Here is a 14,012-nt window from a genome sequence, read left to right on the forward strand (position 1 = left end):
ACGATAAAATTTAATCTCGATTAACGTTAACCGTGAGAAGAAAGTGCGACAGGAAGAAGCGACGAGAGAGAGAGAGAGAGAGAGAGAGAGAGAGAGCGACACGGTGTAACGTGAGTCGCGTAGATACGCAACGAGCCGAACGAATAGGAAACTGCGCTTATCTTTCGCTCGTTATTTCCATATCCGTGATGAATTTAAATAGCACGAGCATCTCGGGTCTTTCCCTAGGAAAGGCGCGTTAGTTAATTCGGGGATATTCTAGAAGAGAACTATCTGCGCGCGAGGAAGCGGAAAATCTCGAGCGATGTTCGATCGAAAAGCGGATGGGAGGAGATAAGCTTCTTCGTCGTCTCGGAGTTTAACTCGTACCTATGTACTTTTTGCACGTGCGTACTCCTTTTTAATTCATTGTACAGGGCGTGGTAAAAGGAAGTTTGAAAAAATAGGAGGGAAGGAATGGAGCGAGTGGGAAAGAGCGTTCGCGGATGGATCGACCCGACGCGACGGAAAGGATAGACGGAGCACGGGTTTTTCTTTTCTCTTTTTTTTTTTTTTCGTACGCGAAACATCAGTCAAACGAGAAATTACAAAATTCTGCACACTCGTCACGAAGAAAATGCTCGTATGCAATTCTTCGACGCTACCATCGCTAGACGTGCAAGTTCGCGCCTTCTTGCGCGTATCTTACCTCTACCTGGCTCCTCGCGATATCTATCCCTCTTCCTCTTCACCGAGCATACCTTTTTCCTTTTCTCTCTCGATCACACCGCCTGAAATACTCCCCGCCTTTCGAACCTTCTCTTGGCAAGCATCAGCCTCGCTTCTGACGCATCGCACTTGCTCTCTCCCTCTGTCGGTCCGTTGTGTCGTTGCGCTGGCCTCTCAGTCTGGCGCGCAACAGTGACTCGACTCGACTTCGCTCTGCAGTCGCGATCAAGCTCGCGTTCGAAACGGGGCACGTGTGCGATGCGGGGACTTCCTTATTGCGCATTTTTCACATATTATTTATTACTTTTGCTTTTCGTTCTTAGAGACAACGACCAATGGGAAAGCAGAGGAGTGAATCGTCATGGTTTTTTAGACCACTCTGCTTAAACGTTTTCCCAATCTTTTTTCTTCGTCTTAGTGTTTGTCATTTGCTCTAGTTTTATCGTCTGGTTCTCTTCGTCGTTTATGCGAGAGAAGCTACAGAACGAACAAATAAATGTGAACAAGTTCGAAGGATCGTAACCGATCGTGGAGCTAGTTAAGAAATTTACTGAAAATCGAAGATGCTATAAGGATCCCATTGTTCATCGTTCGATCGCGTTCGAATCGATCGACGAGTTTTTGTTTACACGCCGCAAGCGGCTCGAGAATCACCGTTGGAACTCTCGCTAGGTGGTTACATATCTGTGCTTTTAAACTAAATCTTGGGGAATTTGACACAAAGATCGAAGCGAAATCGTTGTCGAATTGTCGTTCGATTCATCGAAAAACTCGTCTCTTCTTCGACGTGGAGACCAAAGCGTATCTTTTAGCGTGCAGAGAGATAGAGAAAAAGAGAAAAGAAGCAGTGTTTAACTCGTTGGGAAAGAGGGAATCACGGGAAGATCCCACGTATTCGCTCGATCGTTTCAGAGAGAGAGAGAGAGAGAGAGAGAGAGAGAGAGGGAGAGGGAGGGAGGAAGGGAGAGAGAGAGTCGAGGCCACGTGGGTGTTATCGGAGCGAATTTGCCCCGAGAGGTCGGTTCGGTACGTGGGAGTGATTACACGAACGAGTTCATTCATCGTGCGGATTCCAGCGCGCCGGAAGTGACGACGACTTCCTCGGAGAGCTCCGACGTACGTCGTCGAAAGAGAAAGAGAAAGAGAGAGAGAGAGAGAGAGAGAGAGAGATCGCTCGATTCGCGCGTGCATTCGAGATTCGTCTTTTGTGGAAAGTGCCACTCGAAAAAAAAAAGTATAAGGACGAAGAGAAATTTAGAGAAAAGGAAGAAAAAAGAAAACATTATCGAGAGAACAATAAAAAAGGAGGAGAAGAGAATGTCGAAGATGGCGCCAAAAGTAGCAACGCTCGAAAAGAAACTGCAATGTTCCGTCGAAAGTTTCGTGGCATAGTTCCTCTTCCCTTTTGTCCTTTCTTTTACTCTCTCGATGTCAGTCTATCCAAAAGAGAATGAAATCGACTTCTAAGCCGTCGTTGCTCGAGTCACGAGGACGACCAAGGATATGCGAATGATCGACGAATCCACCCTACCTCCCTTTCTTTTTCCTTCGTCGAGGCGCAACGACACGATCAGCGCGCGATTATGCAGCTGAAGAAAGCGATGCTTAAGATATTCGACCAATGTAAGTGTAAGTTTTCTTTTACCTTTTCTTTTTCTTTCTGTTTTTCTTCTTCTCTTCCTTTTTCTCGAGGTACCAACTCGTTTGATCTTCCCGCGCCACGATGCATCGAACGGATACATACCTACATAAGTAGGTACGTATAAAAGTGAACGAGAATGACGTAGTACTAATAAACGTTGCGCATCCGCAGAATCAAGTAATTATTTGACTCGATTACCTCCTATATACGTACATATTTATCCACATCGAAGGAGAGAAGCTCGAAGAGATTCGAGACGTTTAGGAAAACTATGTTTTCTTTTATAAGAGAACCTTTCTAGTTTTCTTTCTTTGTTAAATTCAGCTTCATAAATATCCATTGAATGAAGTCTATCGCACGCGGCCAACTTATTTTTGGCGATAGGCGAGTCGACGATCTTCCCGTTGGACTTGTTCTCTTCGACGATTAATATTTTATTACTCGCGAACGGGTCGTGGGCTAAAAACAATATCGAACGAGGCCAGGCGCAAAGTCCAAAAGCACCAAAGCGAAGGAAGAATAATAAAGCGTTCCGCGCAACGTCCTTCTCTCCTCGTCAAACCGCAAACGATCGAAAGCCACGGCGTAAGATAAGAAGATCGTAGTTCCTAATACATATTTAACGTCGAATCACGCGTCGTCTCTTTCTTCCTTCTTACCGCACTTTCCTTCCGATAAAAATGAATCGCGAGATTCCCGAGAATTTCAAACCGAAGAAACTCATTGGAGCTCCTTACGATCGTGCTCGTCGGCGATCGACGACGAGAAGGATGCGTTGACTTTCGGAAAGGATATTTTTCGTTTCCGAAAGAACGCAAAAGAGGGAGCGAAAGAGATTTAGAACGTAACTTTAACTTACGATAAGACCGTAGTATCGGTAAAGATTATGGAAGCTCACGTTTATTATTTTTACGTGTGCTCTTTTATTTGTGCTCTGATGTCACTGCCACCACGGCGATAGATAAAGGCAGAAAGTTCTTCGAAGCCTCGCGTACGTAATTACACGAGCGTAAGAGGATACTTTTTGTCGAGGTAGATCGACCGATGAATTCCGCCTGAGAAAATACTAGATATCAGAAAAGTAGTCCGTTCGAGAGAAGATTTATTTTTCAATTCGTGCTTATCATGCGAACAAGAGTACGCCTCCGTTTTCGGTCGTTAACATCGCGCCTGTACGTCTAGTTATCCTTGATTTATTCTTACCATCTGACTACCGCCGCTCCCTCCGAGACGAGTAAGAGACGGGAGGGGGCTACACCCCGCTTTTATTTATAATCAGTACCTTCTCCTGGCTCCAAACAAAAAATACTCTCTTTTTACTTCTCTTTAGCTCCTTTCCGTTCGCGTTTTATTTCCGATCGATTCTCAAAAATGTCGTAACATCCGATCCCACTCTAAGGTATTCGTATGCTCGCGCGCGACTTTCTACCTGTATGTACTTACATGCATGTAAGCGCGTCTATGCGTTTTCAATCTCTAACGTCACGCAAAAGAAGCCGTTCTCTTATCGCAAAGATTTAGTAACGTTATTTTTCGATGTTGCGAAAAATAATACGCCTCGGTTCTCACCTACCTTCTTATCTTCCACTAGCACGTGTCTTCTCCGAGTTTTGAGTTTTTCGAGTCATTTGCCTTTAAGGGTAGGCGCGTCATTTTAAACTTGCTTCGAATCTTTTTTCCTCTTTCTCCTCTTCTGCTATTTTACTCCTTTCTTTCGCTTTCCTTCCTTTGCCTTGGAAAGACTTCCTTTTACGTTTCAATCGAACGGCAAACGACGAATCTCAACGCTCGATGCTTTCGTGCATCGTCAAGCGTTCGACCACGTTTACGTTTCCTCGACGTACATATGTACGCTGATTCCCGTCGTCGTCATTGTCATTATTATTATCGTCGTATCACGGACACGGGCTGTCACTTTGCATCGCTATCGCTCGCGTTCCCTAGCTATTGTTTTAACGGCAAGTAACTTAAGACCTCGCGCGATAAAAGATGCTCGTGCTTGGAAATTGTCTGCGACTCGAAAAAGTGACGTAACGTCGATCGCTTTAACGAAAACACAAAAGATAATTTACATCGATTCGTTTAATACGTGTCGATCGATCGATCGAACATAGATGAAAAGCGATATATAAGATACGGTACTGTCCTAAGGCGAGTAACGCGCAACGCATTGTTATAATTCGCATTCGCGCATCTTCATCGAGGAGTGAAAGTAAGAGAGTGTGGACGTTACGAGACGAGCCTCCTACAACGAGGTCATCTGTCAGGGCGTCCGATAACGACGCGTTAAAAGCATCGATCATAAACCGTAAAGACCAATTTACGCGTGTCCTTCGTCAAATCCGAATCAGAAAAATCGTTCTTGGTTTCGAAAAGCGATACGAGGAGTGGAAAGGAAGCGATTCGATCATAGAACGTTCCTATCCTTGGATCCATCGCCGACGCGCGATATAAATCTTGGAACGAAAAAATTTTAATCGGACCGACGTGTTCTCATTCGCGCGATCATGAAATTCTTCGATGCTCGGCAAGTAAATTGAAGGATCGGCCAGCGGAAAAGAAGGTGGATGCGTATGAATGAGTCGTTAATTGATATCTCGATTGAAAATAAAGCCCTTTTCCGTTTCTTCTTTTTCCTCCGTCTATCCAAATAAATGGTAGCGGTAATGGTGGTATAAAACGTTGAATAAATACGACGCGTTTGGGAATGCGATCGACGGAGAATAAGTGGGAGAGATCGGCCGCGTCGAGACGTCACGTACGAAGGTGTTGCATTTCGGAGTGGCCGTTTTTCTGTCTCGCGTCGGCGTGCGAGTCTGTCGAGGAGGTGCCGAAGGAGGAGGACGAGGAGGGCAGGTGGAGGAGAGTCAACGTGCGTGCTCGCGCACGCAGTACGGTCGTAACGTCATTCCGTCGCGCACAGCATGGGCCCCCATTAGCGGCCCTCGCTTCGTAATAGCGTAATAGCTCGGCAGGTTACTGTAAGATATCGTGAAAACCCATACTCCGTTCGCGATAACTTCGAGTAGACGGATGGATGGACGAGGAACGACGTAACTCGATTGTAACGCGATTCCTTGGGAGATCTTCGAAATCGTTCGGAAAGCTCGAACGTTCTCGTCGTCAGCCGGCGCATCATTTCGCGCTTTCTTAGACGGTAAAGACGAGAAAGGAGCGATACGTGATCTCGACGTTCTTCTCTAACGTCGAGTAATTTGAGCGCACGAAAGATTTACGACGCTCGTTAAGGAATATTCCGAAAGAACGGCGGACGGATCCTCGACGTAAACGAAACGAAGCCGACGACATTTTTCACAAGCTCGTAACGGAGCTCATAAACGAGCTCGCGAGGAGGGCGCTTTTAACGGACGAAGTGGAATTGGTAATCGCAACGATAGGACGATAGGGATAAGTTTGATTCGTTGAGCGTGCAGCAAACTATCGCGAGGAAGAGGAGGGAGGAGGCGGGGGCGGGGGCGAGGGCGGAGGCGGAGGCGGAGGAGGTGGAGCAGGAGCAGGAGGAGGAGGGAGAGGAGGAGGAGGAGGAGGAGGAAGACATTGAGCGTATTAAACCTGCCCGATCGCGGAGTCCGTGCGCGCTGGCATAAGGACGTATCGTTGTCGAAGGGTCAGCTCGATTACCGAAGAACCTTGGAGTTACCTATAAGGAAAAATGCGATTCCCGATTAATTTGCATCGTTCACGAGAAATTTCCTTTCGTGGGATACGATAAGAGACGTACTGCCCGCCGCTTTCTTCTTTTTCTTTCTTTTCTCTTCTTTTTCTCTTTTTTTCCTTTTTTTTTTTATTCTTTTTGTTTCTTTCTTCTTGGAGAAACTCTCTCTTTATCTCGAAAACTCTTTCTTTATCTCGAAAGAATGAATAATGATACGAATGACGAAGAAAAAGAAGAAAGAAAGAAAGATCATCGTTTCTTTCTTGATGATCGAGCGATCGGCAGACGTGCGTACTCGCAGATGCTCGCAATATTTTTCCACGCGCATCGTGTTTACCTTCGAAAAACCCACGGCACGAGATATCGCGTCTCGTCTCTTTCCCCGCTTCCTCTCCTTACTTCTCCGTGCTCATTGCGAGATCGAGATCGAGATCGAGATCGAGATCGAGAGAGAGAGAGAGAGAGAGAGAGAGAGAGAGAGAGAGATCGGAAAATACATTTTCATTTCTCTCCCTTCGAAGAAGGAAAAGTTTGCCGATCGACACGTCGAAGACACAGCGTATTGACCATGGAGATGAAACATTTGCAGTCGAGAAACGACGCAGTTGGTTTTGGTTCGTTATCGTAATTATGTAAGCATTTCGAGCATTACGAGCGGATCGTTTGCGAAATAAGAACAAACACGTATCCCGTCTATGATTCATGATTGACGACAGTTTCGCTCAAGATGCAGCTCGAAAGCAGGAAGCCGAGGAGTTATCGATGGATACGCTCGAAAGAAGGGGAGGGAAATAAGGGAAGGGAAGATACGAAAATCGAGATCGTTGATCGTATCGATCAGAAAAGATGCAACTTTTTTCACACGAATAAATTGGAAAATTCTGTTAAAGCCGTAAGAACACGTGCGATTTTGATCTCGACGACGATCGAATTTCTTTTCTTCGTTGTTTTATTCTTCTGCGTAAAAGAAGAACTTCATTTATAACGATATAATAATAAACATAAATACCGACCACCGAAAGCATCTCTCGAGCGACCGTTTAGACTCGATTTCACTTTAATTTCACTATGCTTTCGTTTTGGCGTGATATTCGCTTTAGAGAAGAGTCGACGTAGCGGAGCTCGAATGCAAAGTACCACCGTCGGATATTTTTGACGACGCTCGCCGAGCGGCGAAGGCAGAGATCATAATTGGATTTTAGAAGGATCGTTATTACCTTAACGATCCTCCTACCGGACTGCACGGCACGGCACGACATGGCAAGGCAAGACAAGGCAAGGCACGGCACGGCACGGCACGGCACGGCACGGCGGCCTGGAATTTGCAAGCTGAATACGTATCGAGCAGGCTGCTCCTTTCGAACGACTTTCCGGGAACCCGATCGAACGGTCTAGTCACGATCTACCTGTTTGGGGAAGCGTAGAACTTGTTTTATTTTCCCGAAACACTCTTCCACGTTCCACAAAACGACTCGACCGTTTCGCTATGAAGAAGAAAATATTTGCTCGGTGTAAATAAAACGATGAACCGTTCGAATTGGCCGGATCGCGGAAACACGAAAGGCGAAAGGCGAAAGGCGAAAGGCGAAAGGCGAAACACGACGGGTTCGTCGATACGCGAATTTTCAATTTGTTCCGCCGTTACGAGAAAGACTTGAAGAATCCTCGAGTTGCTTAGAGACTGACACCTTGATAAATACCCGTTACCGCACGCAAGTTCGTGCTCGATGTCGCGAGAATTTTCAAAGTAAAGTCACGAGGTGGGCGCATTCGAGTCGTACGAACGAACGAGCAAAATTCGATGATAGAATTGGATTGTAAACGTGGTAAATAAGTAATAATTCGTAATTTCGTAAGATAGTCTTATGCTCGAACGTTTCCTCGGTTCGTCGCTCAAAGAAGGAAAAACGATCTCTTACGATAGGTAAGAAGTTGGACTATCTGCGTGATACGGAAAACGTAATTCGTGCGAGATCTTCAAAAGTGAGGAAGAAAGGCTGCCAAGGCACACGACTTATTCGGTAGACGGCATAGTTGCGCAATGAAATAGCGCCGACAGTTACCTTGGAAAATGCAAATACGCGTCGCTGTTCGTCTACGACGATAAGCCGCTATCGCGTATGTCCGCGAGCGTATATCCAAGTTTTAGAATCTTCTTCCAAGGAAAGGAGGCAAGTCCCTTTCGACTACCTCGGACCAAGGTACAATCTTTCTCTTTCTCTCGCTCGTTATCGTTATGTCAGAAACGATCTAGGAAAAAGGCAGACTGTTCGGTTTAAAAGGATATCTTGGTTTTCGAGTAGGATACTACCTTGCTACCGTGCTTGACAGGGGAGCAAAAAGATCAAGAAATTCTTGTGTCGTACGGTTTTCCGATTGATCGATACAAGAGAGAAAAGATTTTTCCGTGCTCTCATTGGACGAATAACGAATTAAATTGTTTCTTCGACCGAAAAAAAAAAAATGCAAAATTAATATCGAAAGTTGAGCGTTTGTTCGTGACGATTCGGGTAACGCGTCTCTTCTACGAATCTAAAGAACGTATCGTGCGACGGGAAATTGTTCCGCAAACAACAAAGTTGTTCGACGATCGCTTAATTTGCAGAGAACTTGGTTTCTACCAAACGATTGCTTCGCGAACGTTATCAGGTTGTTTTGATAAATAAAAGGAGAGTATCGAACGAACGGAAGAGTATTTGCGAGAGAAGAGAAAAGATATGGTGCTATTGCAACGAGAGAATTTGAAATAAAACTACCTTTCTCGAATATAACATTTAATTCGGAACTCTCTTCAATTTCTTCGGGGAAATCTCTCCGCGAGTTTTGCGACGATCAAAAGAATCAGACTCTGTAAGTAATCACGAGTTTGTTGCGAGATGAACGAAGAAAATGGGACTTTGAGAGTGAGAATTTTTTTCGAAAGAGAGAATAAGAAAAGAGGAAAAGAATCCTGTGAAAGTTCCGTCGTAGATTGATTCGTAGATCGATAGTCGTGGAATTTCTTTTCACGGTTCGATGTCGAAGAGAAAGATTTGCGGGTTTTGTTCGTCGGAAAGATCAGGATTGGCTGATTCGATTCGAGAATGAAGAAGGGAGTGAAGACGAAGGGAAGAGAAGAATCGTCCGAGTCTCGACGACGACAGCCGTTAGCGCGCTTGCAAGCGGCCACGCGCGAGAGCCTCTTTTGCTCTCTCTCTCTCTCTCTCGCGCGCGCGCGCGCTTTGGGATTAATATAGCCGCGTGTCGTGCGACGCGTTCTCTTCTTGCATACCGAAAGTGGACCTCGACGTTGGACCTCTGCGTCTACCACCACACCCTCCCTTCCTCTAATTCTATGCGCTTTCCTCCTCAGACGGAAACATTTATATGTGTAGTATAGTATGTACGGATATTATACGCGTCTCTGCTACACTCTCGTTTTTAAGTTATCCTACATTTATCAGTATTTTAATCCGAAAACTCGCAAATTCTGTTTACCGTCAAGTAGAAAGAATATTTTTGCTAGTAGCCATAACTTTCGATGGACGCGTTGATTTATTATTGAAAACTAGTTAATTTAAATAAAACGTAGCGAATTTGATTGCAACTTTTTGGGTTTCTTGCTTTCTTTTCTTCTTAGATCGTATGCGCGTCCATCCTTCGCAGGGAAACTAAAAGACGATTTGAAACATTTTCTTCTTTTTCTTTTCTACTTTTTTCTCTGATCCTTGATCATTTCATGAAATATTCGTTTGTAGAACGTAGAAATATTTCGTTTGTGTAATTTCGATAAGGAGAGCAAACGGAGCAACAACAACACTAGGAACGCTCCAAATGCGGCTGCGGCTGCGGATGCGAAGGCGTGACGGTGCACTGGCCTCCCCTCTTGCATCCTCTTGCATCCTCTCCGCGACCAACATGTGCAGACGTGCACGTGCGCCTCGCGCAATAGTGATTTTCAAGACGCAAGACTTAGTCATCGATAAGATTTTTCAATTCCTTGCGTTTTTCTAAGTATACCTATACTCGCGATTATTATCGTACCTTTTCCTCTTATTTTTCATTTCCGCTGATTAATGAACGATCGAAAGGAAAGAGAGAAAGTTTTTTAGCTCGTTGCGATTTCTTTCTTCGAAACGCAATTTCACGTTATCTCTCCTAGGTATTTATCCCTAGCGAGACTCTCGGCAGATACATACACGTACGATATTTGTATACGTTTAATCGATTACGCAACGAGATGAAAAGTCGCGAGCATGTGTACTCCTTTGACTCTTCGATATAGCTATCGAGGATACCTATCGAATATTCTCATTTCCGACATTTCCGTTTAGCGTCGGTACTTCAAGGTCTCTCATTAGATCTAATATCTCATGGTTGAAATTAGCATTTATCTTTAATTCGCGAAAATAGGTTCGATCGAGTTGTCAAAAGTTTGTTCGTATAGGTCGAACTACTCAATGGAAACGACGAGGTAGATGACGACGACGATTAGCGATCATATGACGAGTCGATGCGTAGACGCCTTAATAGTGTGCGTGGAACGTGCTTGGCCTCCGGCTTGTCGCTCACTGAAACTCACCCGTATGGATACACGTACGGAACAACGGGTGCATGCGCGTCGCTAGCGTTGAAAAGAGAGACTTTCTTTCTCTCTTCTTCTTTCGTTGTATTCTCTCGCTCTGTTCTGCGAAAAATAAACGCTAAGAGTTGTTTACCCCGACTGTTCGCTCCATCGCCTTCGTTGCCGACTCTGCACCATTGTTTTACAAAAAAAAAAAAGAAATAACCGCTTCAAATCTTTCACGAACGTGTGCTTGCGGTAATCGTGAGAAAGAAAGAAAGATTTTCGAAAGACGTTTGGCGAATTCTCCTAAATCTTCTTCCCTTTCTTTTTCATCGATTTTCCTTGAATTTTCCTTTTCTTTTGCGAACATTGCGAGTGTAAAGTAGGCCAAATTTCGCCATATCTATTCCATCCAGTCTGCTGCGCTATATTATTGACTGAATAATAGATTTTTTGATAACACGCAGAGGATCGCGATACGAACCCCCCCTTTTCTCCTTCCATCTATCTATTCGTCTATCCTCATTTCGTCAATTTGCGATTTTATATCGGTATCCTTCAACGGAGTTAAAAAGACGCGTACCGGACGTATACGCTTCTCCATTCCAACGATTATGGTCACGAAATGGTACACGTATATTTCAGCTAGCTAATAATGATGTACGCGAGTGGCTAAAAGAATGAACTCGTTTACAGAGAGATATAAAATATACAGTTCGTTCCGATGATACTTAAAAACGCAAACTTTTTTTTTCATTCACATAGTAGAAATATACTTTACTCCTTCCGGAATGTGTATAAACTTAAACAGATCGAAATGACAAGCTTAAAAAACAATATAGAACGGATGCTACGAATTTTTCATAAAACCATTTCGCCTTGGACTACAAATATTAAACAACTTGTAATCGCCAAAGTTGAAAGTAGTTATTTTCTTGAATTTTTGCCGTGCGTTACATAAATGTTAGCGCGTATCGTTTCGTCATGACGGTCGTACCGCGACGGACACTCAATATCGGCTCAAAGTGTCGTGGAACAAACTACTATGGTAGCCGGGAGAGGACAGAAAGACCGATCGTTGGATGGGAAGAGCGAGCGAGCGAGCGAGAGACAGAGAGAGAGAGAGAGAGAGAGAGAGAGAGCACGGAATACAGTAGCTTTGAACTTGACACGACGACGAAGGGTGCGAGCTTTGCCTCGGAAGAAGATCGTTAAGGCGAACTACAGAGTGAAGATGAATAAAGAAGGAAGAGAGAGGAACGGGTAAGAGAAAAAAGAGAGAGAGAGGGGGGGGGGAAGAGTATAGCGGGATAAAAAGGAAGAAGGGCGACCGGTTCAAAAGCAAGTTTCGGTGGCCTCCTCTTCGTATACGTTTAAAGAAGGAAAGAGAGAGAGAGAGAGAAGACACGTGGGATGAGTTAGGCTCTGCGACTGACAGAAGAAAGATCGACGCCCGAAAGACGATAAATCCTTCTTCGTCCCTCCTTTCGTCCTTCCACCTTCGAGTCCTTCGACCTTGCCTCGAATTAAGAATACGCGTGTCTATGTGCGGCGTTGTAAGTGTCGTATGAAGAGAGGCTTTCGCTCGCTAACGTGTCGGAAAATACGCAGAATGTTTTTCGCTCGGCGAGATAAAGGACTTTTCGAATTTGCATCACATCGTCCGGTCGTGTGAAAAATTTCTGAGGAGAAAGTGCAAACATCGACACATACACGCACACACGTGTGCGCGCGTAGCTGTCTTTTTTCTCATTTTTTTACTCGTATAGAAAAACTTTGACGTACTGTCCACGAAGATAATCGATAGACGCGACGCGGTCTCGTAAGGCGGCTATACTCCGGTAAAAAATCTGACGGCTTGCTTCGTGAAAAGATTTATACGTTGTTTCGAGCCTTATCGAATTTCCTATCGGAAAGGATGACGTCTTTTTCTCCCTCCCTCCCTCCCTCTCTCGCTCTCTCTCCCCCCCTCCATCTCTGTTTCGATCGCTCGTTGCACCACGATGATTCGCGATGATGAATCAGCAGATACGATCGATTTCCTCTTTTCGCACGACGAGCGTCGATGACGATTTCTCGAAGAACGACGAAGAAAATGATCTTCGCATACGTCAAAATCGATATGACATTTTCTATTTGGACATATCCTTTTGAAGAAGTGGACAAATTTGTAGACAAAGTTACAGCCAATTGGCTACTGTTATTACAAAGGTGTGTTCAATAACGATCGGTGACGTAGAACGATCCTCGATAGAGGTCGGTACAACTTATCCTTATCTTTTGATTATATTTATAAAGATAGTGATATTGATAAGACGTGATAAAGAGAAAGGATAAGGAGAAAGCAGGTGTGGTGGTGGTGGAAGATGTTTAAGTAGAAAGAGTAGCGTACAGACCGTGAAGGTTTGCACGACGCAGAGCAGAAGAAAACATAGTAAAGTGAGTTTGTCGCGGCACGAGAGATAGGTCAGTTCGGCGGTAGCGAAGTAAACGCCAGCCGTTTGTACGCTTACGAGTTTGCCGATGTCGGCAAGAGTTTGCTGCTCCTTCTATTCTTTCCTTTCAATCATCACCTTCTTGTTCTTTTAATCGAAGGAATTTAGACTCGCGATTGGAAGAAACGAGATAAATCCATGTCGCAAACTTTAATCCAAACGCTTAACGAATAATGAAGTTATCTGGTTGCTCTTTCGTTCAAATTCTTAATAGGTACGTGTGCACGTACTTAGTTGGAGTATTTTGATATTTTTGATGAACGTAGAATTTAACGAGGAGCGAGTCGAAAGATTTTTTTTTTTTTTAAGAATCGATATTCAGAAGGGCGATACGACTCGTAAGCGTTTAGCCGTTCCCAAGTACACGAAAGGATCTTTTTCTTTGTAACGTGAAGAGAGATTCTCATCGCATATTCGAGTAGAACAACGATCGTTCGATCATTGCACGATCAAACAATTATTTCATTCCGTTTCGTAGATAATGCCGTGCGAAAGAACGAGGAGAGGAAATAGATAATACACTTGCAGAAAAATATCATTTTATCGTTGGACGTAGCCTATTCCTCTCGTGTTTCTCGAAATTTCCCAGTAGGATCGGCTGTTGGAAGTAGGTGTACATACATGCGTACATAGATAGACGTATATGTAAGCGAATATGTAGGTAGGTACATATCGTGATAAGCGTTTATTAATCATCGAAATGGCTAGAACGACGTACGTCGTCGCGATGGCAAAACAGAGTGCTTTCAACGACGTACTTAGATATAAATCATCGTTCGGTTTCTCGAGAGGGTAATGCGATATCAACGGGGTGCTCGTTAATGCGCGTGCTATTAAATGAACAGGACAATGGACCAATTTGACTCGTTAGGATCTATGTGTCTGCGTTCTAATTAACCATAGGTATATACGTCGATAGGTAGGTACCAAGTATTGAGTATTCCT

General features: G+C 44.4%; 1 protein-coding gene across 10 annotated transcripts in view; it reads left to right on the top strand.

Moving 5' to 3' along the window:
- Nucleotides 1–14,012, top strand: part of LOC122634887 (dual 3',5'-cyclic-AMP and -GMP phosphodiesterase 11-like) — a 43,615-nt gene that overhangs the window by 16,615 nt on the left and 12,988 nt on the right. The window contains exon 1 of one of the 10 annotated variants that reach the window (XM_043824331.1): nt 574–2,337. The exons of 8 other annotated variants lie outside the window; for them this stretch is intronic. In XM_043824331.1, coding sequence (XP_043680266.1) covers nt 2,292–2,337 — 46 coding nt within the window. In that variant the 5' untranslated portion in view covers nt 574–2,291. Of the gene's footprint in view, nt 1–573; nt 2,338–14,012 lie in introns of those variants that run through there. One more of the 10 variants, XM_043824332.1, reaches the window with a different exon arrangement.

Source organism: Vespula pensylvanica, chromosome 16, assembly GCF_014466175.1.
Source record: "Vespula pensylvanica isolate Volc-1 chromosome 16, ASM1446617v1, whole genome shotgun sequence".
NCBI lineage: Eukaryota > Metazoa > Arthropoda > Insecta > Hymenoptera > Vespidae > Vespula > Vespula pensylvanica.